The sequence below is a fragment of the Pseudorasbora parva genome, chromosome 23, assembly GCF_024679245.1.
Source record: "Pseudorasbora parva isolate DD20220531a chromosome 23, ASM2467924v1, whole genome shotgun sequence".
NCBI classification, from domain to species: Eukaryota; Metazoa; Chordata; class Actinopteri; order Cypriniformes; family Gobionidae; genus Pseudorasbora; species Pseudorasbora parva.
In genome coordinates this window covers 31,771,859-31,796,515 of record NC_090194.1, presented here as the reverse complement: position 1 = coordinate 31,796,515, position 24,657 = coordinate 31,771,859, and the positions used below count along the sequence as shown (strand labels likewise).

Here is a 24,657-nt window from a genome sequence, read left to right as displayed (position 1 = left end):
GTGAGTGTACTAATGCTGCCAGAACATTAAGAGACTGTAAAAAGAAATCGCCAAAAATAGATTTGCGACCTCATCTTGACGCAATGAAGATATTCAAGAGTGCTTTGAAGCATGAGTATATTACAAATTATATTTTAAGGTTTTTACCAAATTAGGCTGGAATTGCTGCATGCTTTCCAAATTCTATCAAAAGGAAAAGTTCAACATTATGTCCACCACACACACAATCATTTATTCATTTTTGACCATATCAGGTAACACGCAGAGAGGATATTTACGTGGCTTCAGATGATAACATGCTCACTGTTAAACATTTTAGTGTGAAATTACAGTATATTCCAGTTTAACAATTGAATAACTTTCACAGTAATTTCAAAGTAGAACTTAAAAAAAATAGTTTACAGTATTGGAAAACACAATTTACAGTAACAAAAAGCTTGTGTAGTTGGTTTATTTTGTAATGTTGGTTTATGTTAATTATTTGTTGAGTGTCACCATTGTTGTGTTTTGTATGTCAACTATTGATGTCTGTACATCATCACGTGATGCTTAACATATTTCATACAATTTTTATATTTCACATTTAATCATGTATTTGTTTTTATGTTAGACATTTAAAAACAAATACAGGAAATATACATAGGCTAGGTAAAACACATATAGCCTACTTAAAGTCCTAGTTCAAAAGCATCATCTATCATCATTGTTTACTCACCCTCATGTCCTTCCAAACCAGCATTTCTTTCTTCTGTGGAGCATAAAATAAGATACTGGTATTTGAATTAGAAGCTAGAAAAAAATTGGAAGTGATATGGACTGACAACAAATCTGAATAATGAAGGTGACATGTTCTCCTCAGAAGTCCTGACAAGAAACATGTAATATTCTATACCGTTTGACAGCCTACTACAATGGGATATTATAGACACACTTCTAATTGAAAACAACTTTGATACGGTTACTGTAACTTAATATTGTTTGACTCACTCACTCACAGCGTCTCTATCAGCACCTCTCTCTCTCTCTCGTGAGCGCGCGCGTGCATTCCCGCGGCTTCTGCCTTGCTCTGTGACGTGTGTGAAAATCTACGAGCAGTTCTGATGCTGGAGCCCATCAGATATCATTCAGCAGGACGCCCAGCTCTGCTTCACAAGGTAAGAGCCTATCGCTTCACATCTCTTCTTCATTTAGACCAAATGTTCAGTCACTTTACGATTTTATTTGTGATTATAAAGTCATTTATAGGATTTTTGTTATTTTTTGTACGCGGATAAAACACCTGTAGAAGATGTAGTTCATGTTAGTGACCGTCTGCATAAACGTCTTCATAAGGTGCTAAACTGTTACATGTTTTAGCCTATCATGTGTTATTTTGGAAATGCATTGAAACTTTTAGGTAAATCGTAAAAGCTCGTAAATGGTTGTTCTAACAAGCCGATGACGTGACGGATAAAAACATTAAAAATAAATAAATAAATAAATAAAGTAGAAATAGGCTAGGCCTACTATGGAATACGCTTTGATTATTTTTTCTTTTAAAAAAAACAGTAAAGCTATTGCGTTTTAAATATTAAAATATAATTTATCCTTTAAAGTGCTAACATGCATTTTACTGTCTCGTGACAAAATAAATAAATAATAATAATTCATAATCAAGTATTCCAAGGAAATTACATGTTTTTGTGTGTAAATTTAGTTTACAATGGTATAAAATATATTTTCAAAAAAGTAAACCAGCCAATGTAAACTTGAATTTCAATATTGTTTACCGATCAAAAATATTGTTTTTCAGTATTATGATTTGGCTATCATTTGAGGTTTAATCTGAGCTGTAATTGCATTCATAATGAATGACTACATCTCTGTCTCAATCTCCCTCAAATCAATTTGTTTTATCTTCATGGCTAAAGCTGTTTAGTGGTTTACCAGCAGTTGAGTCAATTCATGAATACTCCCATTAAAATTAACACAAACAACTTCTCCTTGTTATTTCTTAATGAATTATGAGACAGCCTGGCTCCAAAGAGACCAACATTCTGCCGAGTAAAAAGCCTGCTTGTTGAGTCCAAGCATTGACAGAATGTTCTTACGGGTCAAAATAGGCACATACAGAGGGTCCACTTCAATACAGGCAAAAGTGCTGAGAAGGAACAGCTGGTTAAACAAATATTAGGGGCCAAGAGTGTGTAAAAGTATAAATTAATAATGCATGTCTTTATTTGACACATGAATGAAGCACTCTGTGTTGCATGAAGGACAGTTTGCCATCTATCGGTTTGGAGCAACCAAACCTTGAGCTTCAGTGTGCCACTATGGTGACACTTTGCCTAATTTTCTTTCCCCAGTTATATTTAGATAAACCTGAAGCTGGATCTGAAAAAAGCCTTATGAAAAGAAGATATACAAACGCATCATATACATTTACCTAAAGGATTATTAGGAACACCATACTAATACTGTGTTTGACCCCCTTTCACCTTCAGAACTGCCTTAATTCTACGTGGCATTGATTCAACAAGGTGCTGAAAGCATGCTATATAAATGTTGGCCTATATTGATAGGATAGCATCTTGCAGTTGATGGAGATTTGTGGGATGCACATCCAGGGCACAAAGCTCCCGTTCCACCACATCCCAAAGATGCTCTATTGGGTTGAGATCTGGTGACTGTGGGGCCATTTTAGTACAGTGAACTCATTGTCATGTTCAATAAACCAATTTGAATAATTCGAGCTTTGTGACATGGTGCATTATCCAGCTGGAAGTAGCCATCAGAGGATGGGTTCATGGTGGTCATAAAGGGATGGACATGGTCAGAAACAATGCTCAGGTAGGCCATGGCATTTAAACGATGCCCAATTGGCACTAAGGGGCCTAAAGTGTGCCAAGAAAACATCCCCCACACACCATTACACCACCACCACCAGCCTGTACAGTGGTAACAAGCCATGATGGATCCATGTTCTCATTCTGTTTTCGCCAAATTCTGACTCTACCATCTGAATGTCTTAACAGAGATCGAGACTCATCCAACCAGGCAACAACAAAGCATTTTCGTCCACAGGACTGTTGCATACTGGATGTTTTTCCCTTTTCACACCATTCTTTGTAAACCCTAGAAATGGGTGTGTGTGAAAATCCCAGTAACTGAGCAGATTGTGAAATACTCAGACCGGCCTGTCTGGCACCAACAACCATGCCTTGCTCATTATTGCTGAAATCAACTTTCTTTCCCATTCTGACATTCAGTTTGGAGTTCAGGAGATTGTCTTGACCAGGACCACACCCCTAAATGCATTGAAGCAACGGACATGTGATTGGTTGATTAGATAATTGCAGTGTTCCTAATAAATCTTTAGGTGAGTGAATTTATGTTATGTATGTCATTCTAAAAGAGTACAAGCTTATACAAACGCATGGTTTCATTTCAGTCTCTCAGGTCTTTAAGGTGGTAACACCATTATTTCAGCAGACACTAGAGTTCTTTAACTAAAGCTAGTCAATCAGATCTGTCTGGAAGCTGTTTGGCTGCAGATCTCAAGGTCATGTCACCAGTTTTCTCAAAGATACGTCTAGTGGTTTGATGAAAATGGTTGAACTCTGACCCTTTCCTCACATGGTTGCCAGAGCACATTAAACCAGCCGATTTTCCAAGTGACCTTTTGTCCTCATTCTCCACAGTGCTGTGATGTAGAGGAGGGTGGCCTGGGGTGATGCAAGTCATTTCACCCCTGGTCTCCTTCAGGTTAATGTCTTGCATTACTTCAAAGTCTGTTTTATCTCATTAAACATTGTTCATTTCATGCTTAGGCCAGTGTGGTTAATTAGATTTGAATACAACTCTTAATGTTTTTGTCTATAGAGATCTATTCAGCACATCAAAATGTTCTTCCTTTGGCTATTTGCTGTACATTTTACCAAAGAGCATCTTGTTATGAAGAACCATTTTACATTGTATTGAGTTGCTATGCTCTTTGAACATTATGAAAGCCCTCGATGTGACTCTCACAAAGATTTATTCTATGGCATCAAGCTATAAAACTCTTAGTTTTAATAGGGAAAATTTCTTTCTTTCTAGTTAATGTTTTGCTTTTCAAAAGGTCAGATGACATCTGGCCTATGGCCCTGTTTAAACCCGATACTAAAATGCATTTTGGTTTATCCAATCACAATTTTATGATGCTAAATACAGGTGTAAACGGGGTCTAAATCATTTGGAGCTTGTCCACCTTCGACCACTTCCAGAGACTGTCGAAAACACATTTGACTGGATTGCATTTGTAGTGTAGACGATGGTTAAATTCCTCTCTCCACCTTCTGACCTAATGCATTTCATGGGAAGCGCGCTAACCAGACGGGATTTAAACTTTGTCAGCTACAGACCCAAGTTTGATTTGAAGACAAACTACATATCAAGCACAAAGTTCTCACCATTCCTGATTTATAACACACACTCAGAGCAGTTACGAAAGCTCCGGTTTCCAGTTGTGTTCATATAAATTGTGTGAGCTTATTTCATCCATTAGATCGAAAAATCTGAAAAAGAACATACATTTACCACCCATAGACACTCCCCTTGAAGAAATCAGAACAGAAGTGGCCAAAAGCGGACAAAAGAGATAAAACAGCAGATATAAGCAGGAATGTGTCTCTCATTTACTTGTGATCTGATTGACCAAGATGCATCTTAAATGGTTAGTTCATCCAAAAAGGAAAATTCTGTAATTGATTAATTACCCTCATGTCATTCGACACCTGTAAGACCTCCGTTCATCTTTGGAACACAAATGAAGATATTTTGGTTGAAATCCGATGGCTCAGAAAGGCCTTCATTGACACCAATGTCATTTCCTCTCTCAAGACCCATAAAGGGCACTAAAGATGGCGTTACAAAGCCCATCTCACTACAGTGGTTCAACAATCATTTTATGAAGCGATGAATTTTTTTTTTTTTAAATTATAACGACTTAGTGATGGCCAATTTCAAAACACTGCTTCCTGAAGCTTCGGAGCATTATGAATCAGTGTATCGATTTAGGATTCGTGTCAAATCGTCACACTGCTGAAGTCACGTGATTTGGCGATGCGAAAACCGCTGATTAGATACACTGATTCATAAAGCTCCAAAGAATCAGAAAGCAGTGTTTTGAAATCGACCGTCACTATATACTGTCGTTATTTAGGTTTTTTTTGTCACACAAAAACTATTCTAGTCGCTTCATAAAATGATTGTAGAGCCACTGTAGTGAGATGGGCTTTGTAACAACATCTTTAGTGCCTTTTACAGGTCTTGTGAGAGGAAATGACATTGTTGCCAATGGTGGCCTTTCTGAGCCATCGGATTTTAACAAAAATATCTTCATCTGTGTTCTGAAGATGAACGGAGGTCTTACGGTTGTCGAACGACATGAAGGTGAGTAATTAATGACAGAATTTTCATTTTTGGTTCAACCAAACCTTTAATACCAGGTGTAAACAGGGACTAAAATATACATGTATATACATGCCTTTTGAGACTGGACTACAATACAACAATATTAATAGACTGTCTGCTTATTATCTGCAAAAACTATTTTGTTGGACCCCCAACAGACATTCTACTGACAGTATCTTTTCAAGTACGTGACAGCTTATTCTACTAACCCTAACCTAGCAGTCTACTAATACTCTAATGAGAGTAAGTTATATGTAGTTGCAAATTAATTCAAGTTAGTTAGAATGTTGTTTCAAAGTTACTTATACGTAGTTAGTAGAATTTCTAAAGTTGACAATCAAACTCAATCATGAGATGGAAAAAAGCTATTTGAACTGAGGTCAGCTGACCATTGTTGAGGAAGCTTACAATTGCATATTTCAGTTTTATATTTTTTCAATATGCTTCATTTCCTGTAAAGGGAACAAATCCAGCCTATTGTTTACAGTAACTAGATAGTAATTTTTCCTTTTTTTCAGAATTTTTCATTTATGGTATTACTTCAGAAATGTGAATAGCAGGTCTGACTGGGTGTGGGAGAGTATACGGTTTGTCGAGGCAATGTGTGGATCGGTTGAAGATGTGGTAGAAAGACGGTTGTAGTTTATGTATCAGCACTGAGGACTCTTTGTGTGTGCTAAGGTGGTACAAGGGTGACATCAAAACCCACAGAACTCTAATGAGATGCCGGGCTGGTGGACTGGCATGAACTCACCCCATGTGCCACTAGGAGAATATATTATTTTTGACCTAACAGTTTATTTGTGGTATGGAATATTTAGCTTTCAAATAAATATACATACCCAAGAGTAACAGGCTCAGTTTTTTTGACTTCTAAGTAACTGGCTGTTGATTTCAAGAATGCTTCCTGCTGCTGCCCGATTACAAAATCCATCTGCTGTCCACCAGTGATGCCTTACAATTCCATTTTTGGAGTCGGTATGAGCACCCCTGTTAACACGCCCAGGTAGTGCCGCCAAGTCAAAGGCTCTTTATGCACTGAGCACAGAGCCCTTCCTCATGCTGAAGTCTATGAATAGGAGGTACATTGTCTTAAACGAACATGGAACATACTAAGAGACAAAGTAGACAGGTACAAGCTGAATGAAAGGTTATATTTACACAACTGCCCCCATTAAATTAATGAGACATGAATGAAACTGGAACTTTGCTTTAAAGATGCAGTAAGCTTTTCCACTTAAAGTATTTTGTCTAATACTTGTTAATGTTTTAGAAATATAGCTGCAAGCAGAAAATACTTAAAGGGTTATTTCACCCCCCAAAAAAGAAAATTCTGCCATTAATTCCTCACCCTCATGTTGATCCAAAGCCGTAAGAAAAGAAAAGTGACACGTTTGATTGTATGCCATCAAACTTGATCATTCAACTATTCGTGTAACTGTATTTAAATAGGGAAAACATGGAGGTGTTTGGTCGCTTCTAACTTGATCTCTGTTTGGTACCATAGTGAATGAACTGGACTTAGTGGGCTAAGCTAAATGCTATCAGATCGTCACCGCGCGTCAGAGAGATTAAGTGCACGCACTGAGACGAGAGAGGTATGTATCAACTCGTCTTAGTTAAGGGAATAACATAGTTTAATCGGAAGCAAAATCAGCAATAGGTGTTAGAAACGTCCAAGACCAGTTTTATTAGACATTAAACGTGCATCTTTATTAGGTTATTTATCTTTACCCAGCAAGATTAAAAATAGAGGATAATAATACCTATTGTTATTATATTGTTAGTTTATGTGAGCTATTGCATTAACTCACTGCATTTATCACTCTATCATAAAATGTTTTTTATCACAATTTTTTTTATCAGAAAAATGTATCTTAGTCATTTGCCTCACCTCACAAAATAGTTTTATACTGTATGTGGATCTTAGACCGCCTCTTTATATTATTCCGAACAGAGTGTCTCTTTATTGTTCATTATGAATGGCTGAACTGTTTTCTGACCTGTGCATATTGTTTTCTAAATAATGTGAAAAATTGGGATATTTAAAAAAAGAAGGGAACCTTATTTAACTTGTCTATAATTCTGTGCATATACCCTTTTGACAATCCAATTCCAATCATACAGATTTGGAACAATATGAGACTGAATAAATAATGAATATTTTGTTTGTTTGGGTCAATTATTTATAGAATTCACAGAATGCAAATAAGGCTAAACCATGTCCATGTGTAATAAACTTTCATGACAAAAATGCGGCATATGACACCTGTAACAAATGGATTTGACTTGCAAACAGAGTCCATGAAATGAACTCACTTTATTAAGTGGTTACAGAGAGTGGAGGTCGAACACACGCCTGACCCCTAGAGAAAACACATGGAACGATTTTAAATGTTGTGACATGGCTCTTTAAGTTTTTTGGGAGTGGAGCTTTGGATAACGAATCCTGTGTAATGGCTCCGATGTCCGATTACCCAGTCAATGGGACCAGTCTTGGACATGTTTGTGTGCTAAAACTCCAGAAGTGTCTGTATTTCAGTACTGTTTAGAAATAAATAGAGTTGATTTGCCTGGAAAATGAAATGTACAAGGCAAAGCAGAAAATGTAATTAGTGTTGCCTGAAAACATAAAATCTTCTGTAATAAAAGGTGCCCTAGAATGAGTTGAAACAATATGTTCAATTGTTCTCTGATATCTACATAGAGGGTATGTGGCTTATTTAATGGCAAAAATTGTCCAGATACAGTTTTACAGGTCCATTTACAACCCTAGAAATTGTCCCTAGGATGTAATGCTCTGTTTTTGCCTTACTTGAAAGAGTCATGAATATTAATGTTGAGCTCTGATTGGTTTGTTTCAGCAGCTCACAGCTCACAACAGTTCAGTTGTTCAGTGAAGCAACTCTTGAGTCCTGACAGTTCTGACAGAACACAGACCGACTGAATGACACTTTAAGCAGAACATCTCAAATGGAGATTGATAAAATACAGCTTACTTGTTTATTAGTGTTTTCAGATCATCCGTACGCGAGAGAGAGCTTGCGTGCATATAGTTGCCAGATTGCATATAGTTGCCAGATTGCACGTTTAGGTAAAACACTGGATAGTATACATGTTCTTTTCACAGAAAAGCTCTGATTGGGTGATTTAAATGAATGAAATCTGGCAACCGCAAGCACGAACGCTCTTCTTTCCCCTCCACAAAACCAGTGGTTTTTGTTCAAGTTTTTATTTTTTGAACTACATTCTAGACTCGTCTTTTTTTGTCAACGATATTGCATGTTTATATTACGTTAGTCACAATTTAGGCTACGCAGTGACTGTGATGTATTCTGATATACAAGCATGAAAAAACCTTCAGTTCTAAAAATTATAAATATATATATTTTTACTAAATGAATAGAAGCCTTTTCAAATGACTATCGTTTTAACTTATATGGTGGAGGTGATGTTAGCAACTAAACGTCAACCAAACTAATGTAGTATGACATAGGTATTTAAGGTTGTATTTTGTAATACAAAATAATATTAACCTGTCATTAGATATACTATTTAGTTTGTATGGTGCTTGGTGTTTCCTATTGTTACTGTACTAGCATCTTGCATCATCTAGACAATGCTGTCTCTCTAAGAAACTTTCAATTTAATCAGAAAATGTTTAAATAGTCAATAATTGGGCAAATCACTACTTATTATTTGCAGGAATACAGTTGGAATTGCCCCTTTCTTCAGTTTAAGACACTGAGCGAAGTTTGCTTGAAATGGGCCGAGCAAACGAACGATTTTAAATTAAATTGTTGTGCTATTCGATTATAATAAACATCAACCATGACTGTTGCCATTTTTTTATCTGTGGGAAGGGTATAAAAATTTCCACGTCCCCTGCACAGCCTGGAACATGACATTTGTGTCCATGAGAGCTGCTGTTTTCACTATCCTCGCGTGACACTTGTTTACCTGCAGATCCAGATGATTCGGCCCCGTCAGTTCCACCTGACAATGAACATGTTTGGACATAGTGCAAATGTTGCAGGTGTTCATTTTAATGATACCAGCGATTGCATCACAGTTGGCGTTATGTTGAGAATCGCTTATTTTTCTGTGGTGTTTTTCATGCACAAGATTTACATAAGAAGTAGAAGGCAATGGTGTTCTGATCTGGATATCCGTTTCAGTCTGAATGCTCTGATCGGATTTTGCATGGTTTGTGACTTTTATATTGTTGTTCCATGTTGTTGTTGTTTTTGGTGTATGGCTACCAATGCAACATCATTGCCATAGAAACCAATGCAGATATCCTGGAAAAGAGAAGGGAAGTGCCATGGACACACAACAAATCGGATCTGAACAGTTCTGATGCACAATGTGGACATCAATAATTTCAGATCTGATTCCAATCAGATACACAGATAATCACATTTAGACGTAGCCTATGATGTTTCCTTGAGGAACTACCAAGACTTTTTTTTTTAAGTGAAAAAAGATAAATACTGGCGAATGCTAGCGGACTTCAGCAACCCAGTGAGTATTGGAATTAGCATTAAGCTAACACACCACTTCGACATTGTTTGGGTGGGAACATTATTTAGTCATTGTTTGTTTACACTCTTGTTTCCGGAAGTCAGACGCTAGTTCCGCCTTCTAAATGACATCATGCACGTTAAAGGTGACAAGCGATGATTGGTCTGATTTTTCTTCTCTGTGACAAAAATTTAGGAGTGACTATTGTAGCACAAACATGTTGTGTTGTCTGAACCAGGCTTAAGACAGATATCTATAACTAAATGTATCTTAATGGTAGGACATGGTGAGTAAATTAAACAGGATGTTGTGAGTGGCAGAGATTAAAAATAAGCCTGATTTTCTGTAAATGAGAGGTTTTAGGATTCCATTCATCCACTGTCATCGCTCTAATGTCTGGTGCAGAGAGATTGTGTGGCCTTCAAAGACAGCGACTCGTTTGAAGGGTGAAAACAGTCCTCTTACTGATGTTATGGAGATTAAGGGTTACGATGCGCTTTGTAGAATCAAACATAAGCTTTAAACATGAGTCATTGAAATCACAGGTTTACACTGCATCTATTTGTGTTGAACTGTTTTTGCATTAACCTGAAAATCACCATTGCCATCTGTACAGGTTTACTGTGAACTCAGCAGGTTTAATGCCTTAGGCTGTTCAATTATGTCTGCCTTTCCTTGGAAGAATAATTAACCCATTTAACAAACAAATCTTTATCTAACATAAAACTGAAATTAGAGCATACTCTCTATCCCTATCTCTTCTGTTATCAGGTGTTATTAGTATTGCTAAAGGACATCTCTGTGCTGTAATTTAGGTAACATCTGAATTAAAATGGCCAAATATGTACTGATTAATCAGTCTGGCTTAAATATTGCTATAATTACTAGTCCATTACTAGTAAAAAGTATTGCATTTCTTTGACAAACTGCATTTAACTTTAACTTTGGTTAATAGCCAAATGGTTTAAGTATAAATTTATACTTTGCGAGGCTTTCTGAAAAATCACATTGCTTGAAATCGGGTTGATTAGCTGGCACTCAATAAATGAATGTGAAAATACACAACCACTATTCCAAATGAGGAAAGTAATAGCCCTCATAGTAATGCAAAGTGATCGGCAAAGACTACTCAAATCAACCACTTAAGGGATTATGTTTTGGCACATTAGGGATTGGGGTCAAAGGGGAATGAGGTTCTGGCTAAAAAGAATCCATAATCTCCCTGAGTTTTACAGCTGCTCAGAAACCACAGATGTTGAGGAGTGACATACTGAAATGCCCTCCAAATTGTCTATACTCCAATTCCAATTGACAATTTCCAATGACCATTGTGTAGTCAAACTTTCTGTACGGTCTACTTGTGTGTTTAGTCTCCAAGCCTAGATGTGTCTAGCAATATATTTTCTTGTACTAACAAAAGACTTTTCTAACAAAAGTTCTAAGTAAAAACTGTAAATATTTAGCTCTATTCAAAAACACAAACCTTTTCTTATCTTTTGAACTTTGTTTTTTTATGAGCCAGACCCAATGCATTAAAAAGTACTATATACACCAGGAAAGTTCATTTCAGAGCCATTGCTATCAAACATCACTTTCAAATGACACTAATAGTCATGTGCTAAAAAGCCCAGTTAACTAAACACTTTACATCATTCGGTAAAAAATATAACAAAAGAAGGGTTTGGGTCTTACAAAAGAGATTTCCAAATGAGGATTGGAAAGTTCTACAGAAACAATCTGGGACAATCTGTGCTCAAGTTAAACAAGTATGTTTAATCAGGACCTGTCCCAGACCTCCGATTGCTGACAAGTTATTTTCTTCACAGATGATGCCATGGTTATCTGCTCATATTCCACTGCCCCAAGCTTTCAAGATTTTGCAAGACCTTTAGCATGATAACTGAAAAACCAGTATTGATGTTAAACAACAAATGAAGCTGGCAATGCTTATTTCAAAGAGCAAGATTTAATGTCAAGGTGGTAACGGCAACCTGGCTCAAACATATAAAAACAAGAGGAGTACAAAGTTAAGCATCAGCGTATTGAGTCACTGTTTAAACTGGACAGTCTCTTTCTGGCAGCAAGTGATTTCAACAAGGAGGGACTTTTTCTCCCAATTGCAGACTTGCTGCCTCTTCCCAGAAGAAAAGTTCTCAAGTTGTGCAAGACTAAGATTCTTGTGATGCTTATGTGAATTAGCTGGTGGTCTGGCACTGTTTCTAAACTATTGCTGTTTGCTGATCAACTGCAGTCTATGCGTTTAGGACGTTTACCCACATTCAAAAACTCAAGACATGGATTGTTTTCCCTGTGCTTGACCTCACTTTATACAATGGATTGTCACAAAAGAATGTGGTTGGTAACAGTATTCTGTGTCAACAGCACAGTTAGTGTGGATAAGAGTTAACGGTCTGTGTTTGGTTAACCAGCAGCCTGCAAAACAGGGCATGTTTGACAGTAATTACACTAAAAAGGCCTTAGGGTCATTTGGGCGGGAACAAATTCTTTTAACCGTAATAGTTGTGCCATAAAATGGCCTCGTAGGGGAATTTAGCACAGCAGACCCATGTGGCGTCCTCCAAGCCCCAGCCTAATTCAAGGTATTGCTTTATTGAAACCATGCCTAGAGCTCCTTTGCATTGTATTTTGTCTTTTTTTTTTGGCAGTAGAGGACTTGGTATCCTTCTACATTGAACCCATATGATTTACCTCGTCACAGTTGAGCAAGCTCACTGTACTGAGGTAACTTATCTGTCACAGGAGAGGGCACTGCATCTGCAAGTCCTCAGTGTTATCAGCGGTGGCTTCCTGGTATGCGTAATGACTGTTTGCAGGCTGGGTTTGGGGGGGTTGGCTACTCTGCAGAGCAGTTCTGCTGACTGCAGTAGAGAGGAACTACCTCAGTGCGTCAGCACTCTGAAATGAATGAAGAAAAAACGAATCAATCAGAGTGACTGCAGAGAGAGAGAGAGAAGAGTCTACACACTTTCTAACCCTGATCTTTTGTGTAGCCGTCCTCACATGCGCTGGTGGCCAGGAGCACACGCTCCGTAAGATGGTAAGTCCTTTCTGAGCTTGGTGTCTGTAGGGAGATGATCTGTGCTGTTGAAGTGTGCCTGCAAAGTTTTGTGCTAGTTTGTGCCGTAGTGAGCATCTTGACTGCACTTTTCTCACACTTCAGTGCCTCTTAAGGTGAAGGGTATAGGAGGCAGTCCTGCAGCACTTGCTGCCGGATTGCTCTGGTGTTAATTGGGATTTATGTATGCGTGAAAGGTTTAATGGTCCTAGTCATTTATTTCTGTAGCTGTCCTATTTGTGTGAGTTGCTTTCTGAGTGATGTGGTGAAAAGGACACTGTGTGCACTTGGGTCTGCGTGACAGCACTGCACTGGGGAGTTACTGCAGATGGAAACGTGCATGCGATCTGGTGCAAGTCACAAAAAACTGAACTCTCTCACAAACTCCATAAAGCCTAATAATATAACTTAATGTTTTTTCTTTTATAATATGAAACTAGTTGGGATATACAGCAGATAAATAGTTTTGTAAAATGCATACTGTCTGACAGTCCTTTTTCTTGTGGTCTCTATGTAGTAAAGTAACCCCCAACCCCCCTGGTGCTACAAATCAAGATGACCTTCCTACTTCTCTTCCTCTTGGTCCTCTCCGAGAGTCGAGCAGACAACTTTGATGAGGCATACAGTGACCTGGAACACTACAGGACCATATACATCTCAGGTAAGAGACAGTAAATGGTGTGTTTGTTTGTGAAAGTAAATTGTAGAAAGAGAGTGAGATAGAGAGGGGGTTGTACTGCCTATCCCGTAAATGGTCTTCCCCCTCCAGCATTTCTTAACAGGGACACTCACGGTAATTATCTCATTCGGTGTTGACTTAGGTGATTCAAACCCCTCTGGCTACCATCACAAGACGCAAAGTGGTTGGAATTACTTACTACAAGTGTTAAATAATTGATAAGCTCCATTTTTACTCACGCTGAGAAATTATAAGTATCAGCTTTCCTGACTGCATATGTCAGGAAAGAAAGAAAAAAAACACAAGAAAACATGATTAGTTTGTGTGAAGAACAATATATAAAGTATTAATTAAGTATAAAAACACCATGTGTCCTAACCAAGAAAAGATGCAACAAGAAGAGATCACTATCAATGTAATGCTAAACTGTTTTGACCTAAAAAGCCACATCAAATGCGCAATAAGACTTGGTAGCTTGGGTTAAATTTCTGTTTTGAATCATGCAAAGTAGCCACTAGTGAAATCACAATTGTTTTATAAATCTGAAATCCTGTGACACTTAACTTTCAACATTTGTGGCACGTTTTTACAGACAGGGCTTAGATTAAGCCAGGATTAGGTTTTAGTTCAATTAGGACGTTTAGGTAGCTTTTATTAACGTGCCTTGGAAAAAAACATTACTGATGTGTATCTTGAGAAAAAAACAATGACACTGTCTTATTTTAAGATAAGTCTGTGTAAGTTGCTTTCAGTTAAAACTGCTCAAACATGCAATTTAGTCTGTGACAAGCTTAAACCTTGTCTGTGAAACCGAGGGTTAAAGATGAAAACTTGTTGCATTGCACCTTGTTAGGACACTGGGGCAGTGCCTGAATTCAATGTTTAGTTGACATTTTGACAGAAAAAGCATTGCCCTAGCAGAAGCTGAATTAATCTGCAGTTTAGCTGCAGGTTGTCTTTACTGACCGGATTACAGGTTTTCAACAGATCAAGCAAGGTGTTGCTGGGAACTTGTTTATGACAATCCAGGTCTAACTCAGATCCGTATCTGACCCCCCTGTCCATTAGGAAGAGTATGGGCAACAAAGCCAAGTGGCGTGTTATCTGTACGCATTTTGAGCTATCCGCGTGTATGTTTACGCCGTGTGATTCCACGTGTATGTCTACGCCTAAACAAACCATCATATCCGCGTGTATGTCTACACCGTGTGATTCCGCGTGTATGTTTACGCCTAAACAAACCATCATATCCGCGTGTATGTCTACGCCGTGTGATTCCGCCAACCTGATCTCACAGAATTAATATTTATAGCCTAATTTTATATTTTGGAGCAACTAACTCCACTCCTACCCTAAACCTACCCACTCTCAACAATATAAAACATGTAACAGGCAAATAAATGTACAGTCACATGTATTTATTGCAAAAACGGTCATAAAAGCAGTATAAAAGTATTAACTCATGTTGCATTCCAAGTCTTCTGAAGCCATATGATATCTTCATGTGAAGAACAGCGTTGATTTTAATGTTTTAGTTGAAATGATGGTCACGCCCCTTTGTGAACAGAACGCACGCACTCGTTCATATTTCTGATTCAAATGATACACATGTCACGACAAGTTTAGAATGACGCGATCGGTCACGAGACCTACGTGAGCCAATGGCATTTTACAATCAATAATAATAATAATTCATTACATTTATATAGCGCTTTTCTAGACACCCAAAGCGCTTATCAAAGGTGACGTAATGACGCAATTGGTCATGAGACACACGACAGCCAATGCTGACGTGACGTTTCTTCCGGCGGCAATATTTGAAATTTATTATTAATCTTTGGCGGATGGACTCATCGTTCGAATCACTTTTGGGGATTTTCTTCACACAAATCAATCATTCAACACTTGGAATATTTGTACTTTCTGAATAAATTGTGCCTGCAGTCGTATCTGCCTGTTATCCTGTTTTTTATAATACACAAACGGGTAGGTTTAGGGAAGCGTTTGAGTTATGCGTTCAAAATGTGTCTGAATATATGTGTGTGTCCACAAGGTAAACAGATTCATAAACATACTAAATTAGGTTTTTTTGAAAATGTAAAAATGCAGAATGTTTCTCGTGATGGGTAGGTTTAGGGGCTGTGTGTGTGATGGGTAGGTTTAGGGGCTGTGTGTGTGATGGGTAGGTTTAGGGGCTGTGTGTGTGTGATGGGTAGGTTTAGGGGTAGGGGCAGTGTAGGGGGATAACGTTAGAATGAAACTGCGTTGATAAACACGCTAAAAAGCGAAAATGGCATACGAATTGGCGTGTCATACATACGCCATTTCATGAGATCAGTCTGGTATGGGAGAGTTTTATTTTCACATACAAATCAATTTATCATTTATTTATAAATTAAGACATTTGTTTTACCTTGGACAACACATTCTCCAATCATGTCTTCAAAAAGTCACAAATATGTATTTTGCCCCTTTACAACCATTATAAGAACAAGATTTGTCAATCTTACCATACAGTGTAACCCTCCTCTAAACTATAAATAGATACAAAAGTGCAATAATTTAGTTTTGGGATTATGGATTTAAGAAACTGTCCGACAGTTATATGTGCACTGAAATGGTTGCTGGAGTGTCTTAATTGGAAGAGCACGCACAGTTTCTGTCAAAAACATGTAGGGGAGTTTCATTCCTAAGAAATGTAGCAAACATAATGATTCATGTATTTGCATAACCACAGCAGCCTGTAGCAATGATAGATTCGCAATATCATCTTTGTGAAACGCCTTAAGTTATTGGACACTAACCAACAAAACAAATTAGAGCTATGGCTATTATTGTGTCTATTTCTTTACCTTTTTTAATGAATATTTCTTTCTTTGATTTTTAGAAAATGGCCCCCGGCTCTCAGTTGACACAGCACAACCCAAAGTAATCTCACAACGTGGAGGCAACGCCACACTGCCATGCAAGTTCAACCGGGATCCCTCGTCTGTCCCAAATCCCAAACTGAGGATTAAATGGACTAAACTGACTTCAGACTATCTTAAGGAAATTGATGTTTTCGTAGCTATGGGCTTCCACAAAAAGAGCTATGGTCAATTCCATGGCCGTGTGCATCTACAGGCTGCCAGCGAGAATGATGCCTCACTGGTTATCAATGAAATAACTCTGGAGGATTATGGGAAATACAAGTGTGAAGTCATCGATGGCTTGGAGGACGATACAGCAGTTGTATCCCTTGACCTGCAAGGTAAAGCATAGATTCATGTTATCTTGCTGGTTTTTCCTACACAATCTCAAGAAAACATCTTTCAGGTAGATTTTTTTAAGTCTCACCTTGAAAAGATGATGGGATCTTTTAGATGCTGATGTGGAGGTGTCACTATCATGTTTTAACAACAGATTTACATGGAAGATTTCCTGGGTCAAACTATTTCACCAGTTAAGTTTTGCTGGTGAACAACATGGCTAGCAGGTCTACCATGTAGACCAGCACCAAACAATAATATTCCCTAAAACCATATTTTTAAAAAATTAATAAAAATTGATAGTTGTCATTTGGTTGTTAATGCAAGAATGTTTTCATTCTACATTGTGTATATTTTCTAAATCTTTTAAACACAATAACCTCTCAAGGCTCTTCTCTGAAATGGCCACATTTTGGTGGTGCTACAGCGATAATACCATTGTGACACTGGGCTGGATTTTATGGAATATTACACAATACTATACACAGTTAATGCAACATTCTTGGCTATTCCTCAAGCCAATTAGATATGAGATAGCATTGTGCTGACTCTCTTCACACTGTGTGCAAGGTAAACGCTATTCAATAGTCTTATAATGCAGACTAGAACAACTTTTAAATCTGGACCATCGACAAGATCCTGACACAAGAGCTATCAGGGCCAAATAATGGGACATTCATTTGGTCCCTGCTGTCTGCATTCTTGGCATCACTTCAGTTGCATGCAATAAATCAAAATTAAGATGGTGCGTTTGAAAAAACAGATATAGCAATCAGGAATTTGATTTCACACAGGGAGCATTTTTAAGGACTTTTATTACGAAATAATGCAATTTCATACCTTTTCTGGTCTTCGGCTTTCTACAGGCATTGTGTTTCCGTATTTTCCTCGACTGGGTCGTTACAACCTGAACTTCCCTGATGCTGAGAAAGCTTGCCGAGACCAGGATGCCATCGTTGCATCTTTTGACCAGCTGTACGATGCCTGGAGAGATGGGTTGGATTGGTGCAATGCAGGGTGGCTCAGTGACGGATCGGTGCAATACCCCATCACCAAACCCAGAGAGCCATGTGGAGGCAAAAACACCATTCCCGGTGTGAGAAATTATGGGATGCGTGACAAGCAAAAAGAAAGATATGATGTCTTCTGTTTCACCTCTAACTACAAAGGTTGGTCCTTTCCAACGGTTTGATAAAATACATCTGTAAAGCAATTGATCTGATACATAATGTATAATGTTTATCAATACAAAGAATCTTTAATGCAAATTGAGAATTAACACTTCCCTTTTCTTTTCTCCAGGACGTTTCTATTATTTGATACACCCTTCCAAGCTTACGTATAATGAAGCAGTGCAGGCATGTCAAAAGGATGGCGCTCAGATTGCCAAAGTCGGGCAAATGTACGCAGCATGGAAGCTGCTGGGCTACGACCGCTGCGACGCAGGCTGGCTGGCAGACGGTAGCGTACGGTACCCAATTTCTAAACCACGCAGGCGCTGCAGTCCCACAGAGGCCGCCGTACGCTTCTCTGGATTCCCAGACAAGAAGCACAAACTCTACGGCGTCTACTGCTACAAGAGCGACAACTGAGTGTACAAACCATATAACTCAAGAACTAAGAGTAATAATGTAAGGTGTTAGTTCGAGTGCATTAAAACTGTGACAAAGTCTCTAGATACTGTAATACAGAAGGATTTGAAGATAAAGTAAATAACTGATGTTGAAGGAAAGATTCTGAAGGATTAGGCACCTTCGGTGCCTTCTTCTCTCAAAATCAAGACTTCTAAATGGCAACAGGACAGGAATAGTATTCATAGGATGCCACAGAACATATAGCTGCGTGTTTTCTGAACGATCATTTACAGCAGTGCTGAAGGAAGAGATATTTGGCAAGATTGCAGTAGAAATTCACACTGTGCTCTTCCATTTAGCATGCAGTAGCCTGAGGGATGTTCTAGAAGTGAATGACTGAAAAGCTTAAATACTTTGTACTGATACCTTTGGGCACTTAGTTTGTCATTCAAGAACATCATATCCCATATAAATAGCATGATGGAAAATATATTTTCTGTTGATAGGAAAACAAATTCAACTAAAGTGCTAAACACCATTCAGTACATTTATGGCACAATGAGCGCAATTTTTCCTTTTGCCATCCTTACAGGGTGCTAAATTTCAATTTCCTAAAAACATACCTTTTTAAATTTAGTTCAAAACATTGTATGTGTGGACCAAACCATGTTGAGTCATATGTCGCATTAAGAAACAAAACATTGTTCTGTGATTTTTTTAACTATTGAAATATACAAGTAGAGTGTTTATAAATGTATGTTAATTATCTTTTTCTTGAAATAATGTGTTTCTAAGATGTCTCCCCTATGTCACAATGTAAGAGCTCCACTGTATTGACCTCATCACTGTCAAACGGTTTTAGTGTCCAGGACGTTGAAGAAAGTGTTCATACCACAGACATCATAACAAACCAATTGTGTTTCAAAAGTAAATTGATTGTTTTTAGTATTTCTGTTCTGTCCTATTTCCAACCTGATGTGATCAATTAATGAAACCGTAGAAAACCTATAGCAATGGTGCCAAATGTTAAAACAAATTAGTTTGCTAGAGGAAGTTGTGTGAAAGAAAGCACACGGCCCAGTTTCTAGCCAATGTGATGAGTAGTTTTAGTCTATGCATGTTACCGTTTACAAATAGCAAGACTGAGGTGGTCAAAAAGATGACAGTGTTAATGACCATGTTGTGTTACTTAGTAAAAGAAAAACAGCACAATGAAATGTACCTTCTATTGTAGAAAAAACAGACCTTGCAGGTAAAGGTTTACTCAACGACAATGCAAAAAATAATGGCACAACAAAAAAGTGCATAGTTAGCATGCTGCATTCAGCCTTTACTTGTCTATGAAGCAGTAGACCTTCAGAAAAACATGTCAAGCCAAGGCATTTGGAAACAAACCATAAAAACAGACTGCCAAGCTAAGACAAAAACTACTTGATGTTTTATTCTTGTTATCATTACTATTAAGGTCAACACAGCCAGTTTAGAACTGAAGATCATGAGTTTTAGCTGCTACACTAAATTTCCAGCTCCACAAAATAAAAGAAAAGTAAAAAAGACTTATACATATTGATGCTTTCAAAATAATTGCATATGTATTCACATTCATTATTCATTTTGTTTTGACTATGGCAACTGTACATGTGCCTTGTTTACAAGACTTAAAGGGATACTTCACTGCTTTTTCATATTAAACTCTTATTACCTTAACTAAACGAGTTGATACATACCTCTCTCGTTTGAGTCCGTGCACTTATTCGCTCTGACTCGCAGTGAATCACTGAAACATCCTCCCTCACATCTCCCCCTCCCCCTATTGACAGAAATGAGAGAGTGAGGGTAAGATGTGAGGGAGGATTTTTCAGCCGGGACTTTTTACTGCGCCGAGTCAGAAGTGCTATTCCGCTATACATTATAGTTCTCCTTTTTAATCTGCTTAGAAAAGCGCCTCGTTTTAGTTTGTCATCATACTTGATCGTTCAACTATTCGTGTAACTATTTAAATAGGGAAAACATGGAGGTGTTTGGTCGGTTCTAACTTGATCTCTGTTTGGTACCATAGTGAATGAACTGGACTTAGTGGGCTAAGCTAAATGCTATCAGATCGTCACCGCGCGTCAGAGAGATTAAGTGCACGCACTGAGACGAGAGAGGTATGTATCACCTCGTTTTAGTTAAGGGAATAACATCGTTTAATATGAAAAAGTGGTGAAGTATCCCTTTAAGACAATTTTAGAAATGGATGCTTAGACATGTCTTCATGGGCAGCGTTAATTTTCCAACCTTGTTTTGTGTACATAAGGTATAATTAAATGGATAATTTGACTGTATCAATGTGAAAAAGAAGAAAAACATTGACCCAAAAAATAAACAATCAGTCAAATACATATTTGGTTTGGATGTCTCACTCTGCCAAAATAACCAAGAAATTGCAAATAATTCTTTATATTTGTATTGCCAGTTCTCACATAAGTTTAGTCACACAGCTGGAAGAAATATTCAAAAGAATTAAAGGGTTAGTTTACCCAAAAATTAAATTTCTTTCATTAATGACTCACCCCAGTATTGTTCCACAGCGTAAGACCTCCGTTCATCCTCGGAACACAGTTTAAGATATTTTAGGTTTAGTCCGAGGCCTTTCTGTCCTTTGAATGTAAGTGTATGCCCACTTGCTGTCCACGTCCAGAAGGTAATGAAAACATCATCAAAGTAGTCCATATGTGACATCAGTTAGTTAGTTAGACTCTTTTGAAGCGTTGACAATACATTTTGGTCCAAAAATAACAAGAAATACGACTTTATTCAGCATTGTCTTTTCTTCCGTGTTCCTTAAATAAAGATTCAAACGGTCATGATTCAAGATTCGGATCGTGTGTCAAACTGGCAAACTGCTGAAATCACATGACATTGGCGATACGAATCACGAAACAATCTGCTGATTCGCGACCATTTGAATCTTTATTTGAGGTTTGAAAACAAACGCGGAAGAGAAGACAATGCTGAATAAAGTCGTATTTTTTGTTATTTTTGGACCAAAATGTATTGTCGACACTTCAAAAGAGTCTAACTAACCAACTGATGTCACACATGGACTACTTTGATGATGTTTTCATTACCTTCTGGACGTGGACAGCAAGTGGGCATACACTTACATTCAAAGGATAGAAAGGCCTCAGACTAAACCTAAAATATCTTAAACTGTGTTCCGAGGATGAACAGAAATCTCACGGGTGTGGAATGACATTGGGGTGAGTCATTAATGAAAGAAATATCATTTTTGGGTGAACTAACCCTTTAAAAGTCCAAGAACATTATGGCAGGGAGGAGGTTGGCATCTCAAAACTTGTAAGCTGTTACATTTTAATCATATTATTAGAACCTGCGAAATTTGACAACAATGGTATCATAAACATTACTGACTACAGCACTACAGTAAGATGGCCTAAGGCTAACATACATGAAGTAACGCCACACACACACAAAAATTATGGATAGATAGTTGGTCACTGTGTATTTTTCCAGGGCAGATATCAATAAAACTAAAACCTATAGCCTTTTGTGGTCTCAATACATTTGCTCCAGAAGCTTTGCATATTTATAAGCTCTCAAAAGCACATTGAATAGTGTTAATGTTTAACCACCCACGTTCTTACCTTGTCAATGTAACCAAGTTAGGCGTCGACTAGAAAGTCGTCAAAACAGAGGTGTACGTTCATTCCTGTCACGTGTCAACTTCATAATGGCGCCGGAAAATCTCCGTTACTGTCACGTCGCCCTCTTTTGGTCAACATCATCCACGAACGCTTTCTATCACAATTAACTCGGGCTTTTTATGAAATGTAATAAAACACACGGTTTAAACGTGTTCATAATATACTAATAGCGCTTTATTATTTAAAATCTCACAGTTCATTCATTGTTATAGGCCTATGTATTTTCAGCAATAAATTAAACTTCTATGGCTTCATGTAACATTTGTAACAATGTTTGACAAAATTGCTAGTTCATTCAACCACACATACAGTATTCATATTTTCATATTTTACCATGACATTCATTTAAAAAAGTAAAAATGGTTATATTACAAACCCACATATAAAAAAACACCTAAAATATATATTTTGATGCCATATGTGAATATGATTATGAGAGTGTACAATAGTTTGGTGTTATCAGAGTAATCCTCACAACTAGAGAGGATGCTGCCGAGGAAGATGACGATGAAGATTTGTTTTCCAGTCATGAGTTGCAGTCCTTTCAGCATTGTTTGTCTTCCAGCCAGTGACATCCCTTTTGAACCCCCCTTGTGAAACAATATAATGCCTATTGTTCTTTTACTCTTTGTACATGCGTACTGTAATTGTTCTGTTTATACTCTGCTCGTACCATAGTGCTCTTTTACTGAGCCAGAGAAAAAAGGAAATTCAGTTCTTCGTAAGCAAAGGTTAAGTCACCATTCACAGCTGCTTTTACTTGTTCATTATCTCTACTATATACATTTCAACCAGAAACCCCCTACCCCTGTCAAAACATTAAGACATTATTACAATATGTGATGTACACTATTGCATAGTCAAAGATAAAGCACACTCTCAGTGGGTGGGTGATGGTGTTTTTTGCAGTCCGTCAGGGTAATTCACTTTCAGCTCTAAAACATTCATCAGGCACATAGTTTGGCTTTGCCGCTTCAGACTGAAGACCTTCTCTGTGGATGTGAAGAATCTGTAGCTCTGGATGGAGATCAGTGTATGGAGTCATCAGTTGTTTTTGACCAGCGATGGCGGTACTGCGTCGACTCCCTGTAGCGTCTCTTACTGTTGTTGTAATAGTTATTGTTTTGATATTTGTGTGCATACGTCTTCTGGTATGTAGATGCTGCAGATTAAAAGGCAAAAATATGTTAGGATAGTTTACCAAAATAGGATTTACTTGCCTTCATTTCCAAACCCATTTGACTCTTTTTTTCTATTTCGGAATGATTACTTTTTTCACCTCTATTGTATGACTTCAGAAGACCTGGAATGCACTTTCTATGTCTAAATCAGCCCCCAATATTGAATGAGTACTAAATTAATTTTCAAAAATCATTACAAAATTATTTCCCTTAATTGAAATAAATGTAATAAAATGTGATTATTTCCATTAAAAGTTTTATATAAAAAATTAGATGAAAAATATAGTACTGGGTATGTTTTTTATTTATTTATTGTAGTCAGTTACTGATTCCAAGCTACATGACTACAATTGTAGTTAGTTAAATAATCCATTACATTACACATTTAAGGTAATATAATCTGACTATTTTTTCTGACCTGAATGAATGACCAATGAATAATTTACTGCCATTGTGAGAATGACATTTAATATCTAAATATAATCATATATATATATATATATATATATATATATATATATATATATATACATATATACACGCACACACACACACACAAACACACACACACGCACACACATATATACATCTCGATGAAGTTTAAATACTAGTAACCTTAATAAATTAAGTGTACTAGTGCTTTAAAACTAAAATACAAATAAAAATAAAATACAAATGAGAAAAGCACACATTACAAAATGACAAAAAAAATACTTAAAGGGGTGGTTGCATGCAATTTCACTTTTTTAACTTTAGTTAGTGTGTAATGTTGCTGCTTGAGCATAAACAGTATCTGCAAAGTTACACTCCAATGTTAAAAAACAACCCAATGTTGGGTCAAATATGGACTAACCCAGCAGTTGGGTTGTTTTAACCCAGCAATTGGGTTGTCTGCAAATATTTAACCCAACTGCAGGATTAAAACAACCCAATCGCTGTGTTAAAACAAACCAATTGCTGGGTTAGTCCATAGTTGACCCAACATTGGGTTAAAACAACCTAACATTTTTTAGAGTGTACAGCGCTGAAAGTTCAATGCAAACGGAGATATTGTCTTTTATAGTTATGGCAGTTTATTGCCTACAAAAACGGCCGGTTTGGACTACAACGAGCTTCTTCTGGGTTTGTGACATCATAAACCCTCGCTAGTCACCGCAGATGTGACTTCTGCCCGTAATGGTAAGGGGTGTGGCGTTTCCGGACAACCTGTGCTTGGCACTTCAGCCAATAAA

The 24,657-nt window shown here is 37.5% G+C and overlaps 2 protein-coding genes across 4 annotated transcripts in view; one reads left to right on the top strand and one right to left on the bottom strand.

The window, feature by feature from the left end:
• The first annotated feature begins 1,069 nt into the window (after positions 1 to 1,069).
• Positions 1,070 to 20,918, top strand: hapln1b (hyaluronan and proteoglycan link protein 1b). 2 transcript variants are annotated; one of them, XM_067433690.1, is made up of 5 exons: positions 1,070 to 1,154; positions 13,551 to 13,694; positions 16,600 to 16,962; positions 17,827 to 18,129; positions 18,263 to 20,918. In XM_067433690.1, exons 2-5 carry the CDS (start codon positions 13,589 to 13,591, stop codon positions 18,550 to 18,552), a joined length of 1,062 nt encoding a protein of 353 aa, XP_067289791.1. In that variant the 5' UTR covers positions 1,070 to 1,154; positions 13,551 to 13,588; the 3' UTR covers positions 18,553 to 20,918. The 2 variants fall into 2 exon arrangements, with proteins under 2 accessions (XP_067289791.1, XP_067289792.1); XM_067433691.1 differs by lacking the exon at positions 1,070 to 1,154 and adding an exon at positions 12,772 to 13,015.
• Positions 20,919 to 22,396: 1,478 nt separating this feature from the next.
• Positions 22,397 to 24,657, bottom strand: part of vcanb (versican b) — a 40,171-nt gene continuing 37,910 nt past the window's right edge. For both annotated transcript variants that reach the window (XM_067433520.1, XM_067433519.1), the window contains exon 15: positions 22,397 to 23,406. In XM_067433520.1, coding sequence (XP_067289621.1) covers positions 23,273 to 23,406 — 134 coding nt within the window. In that variant the 3' untranslated portion in view covers positions 22,397 to 23,272. The remainder of the gene's footprint in view (positions 23,407 to 24,657) is intronic.